Source organism: Galeopterus variegatus, unplaced genomic scaffold (genome assembly GCF_000696425.1).
Source record: "Galeopterus variegatus unplaced genomic scaffold, G_variegatus-3.0.2 Scaffold1090, whole genome shotgun sequence".
Lineage (NCBI taxonomy): Eukaryota > Metazoa > Chordata > Mammalia > Dermoptera > Cynocephalidae > Galeopterus > Galeopterus variegatus.
In genome coordinates, this window is record NW_007727201.1 from 457,237 (window position 1) to 457,743 (window position 507).

At 35.6% G+C, this 507-nt stretch overlaps 1 protein-coding gene across 1 annotated transcript in view; it reads right to left on the bottom strand.

Moving 5' to 3' along the window:
- The window catches only part of ATP10D (ATPase, class V, type 10D), a gene marked incomplete at its 5' end in the record, with an annotated part of 66,294 nt that extends 65,797 nt beyond the window's left edge, over positions 1 to 497 (bottom strand). The window contains one exon of the mRNA XM_008574713.1: positions 291 to 497. Coding sequence (XP_008572935.1) covers positions 291 to 497 — 207 coding nt within the window. The remainder of the gene's footprint in view (positions 1 to 290) is intronic.
- Positions 498 to 507: the final 10 nt, after the last annotated feature.

Here is a 507-nt window from a genome sequence, read left to right on the forward strand (position 1 = left end):
AAAGTATTAAGGTGAAATTTAATCTATTAGATGTTAAAAGGGAAGTCACAGAATTGGTAAAACCTAAATTCCACAAATCCTTCTTCACCTGAAAATTCAGTTACTAAGCTACTAAAACATATTTTTTCAGCTCTTTTTTTTCCTGTGAGATTTTGAACGATTATGCCAGTTGAGTGGAATTCTGGAATAAAATTAAAATGAACATTTGATGGGTTTATTCATATACAGAGNGGTAAAAAAAAAAAAAAAAAAAATGTTCGTAAGTCACCAGCTGAGAACACGTTATTTACCTGCTCTGCATATCCCCGAACCACCTGCCTCTGTTTTAAGTTGCTCTCTCCATCAAGCCCAGAAGTCTCAATGTGACAGATTCCATCAGGATCAGTGGAAAAGAGTAATACCATATCCGCAGGAATGACCTCGTTACAGGAGAGGCGAATAAAGTCCCCAACAGTAACATCTTTCCAGCATTGGTCTATGTATTTTTTCTCTTTCCTAAAATTGAGA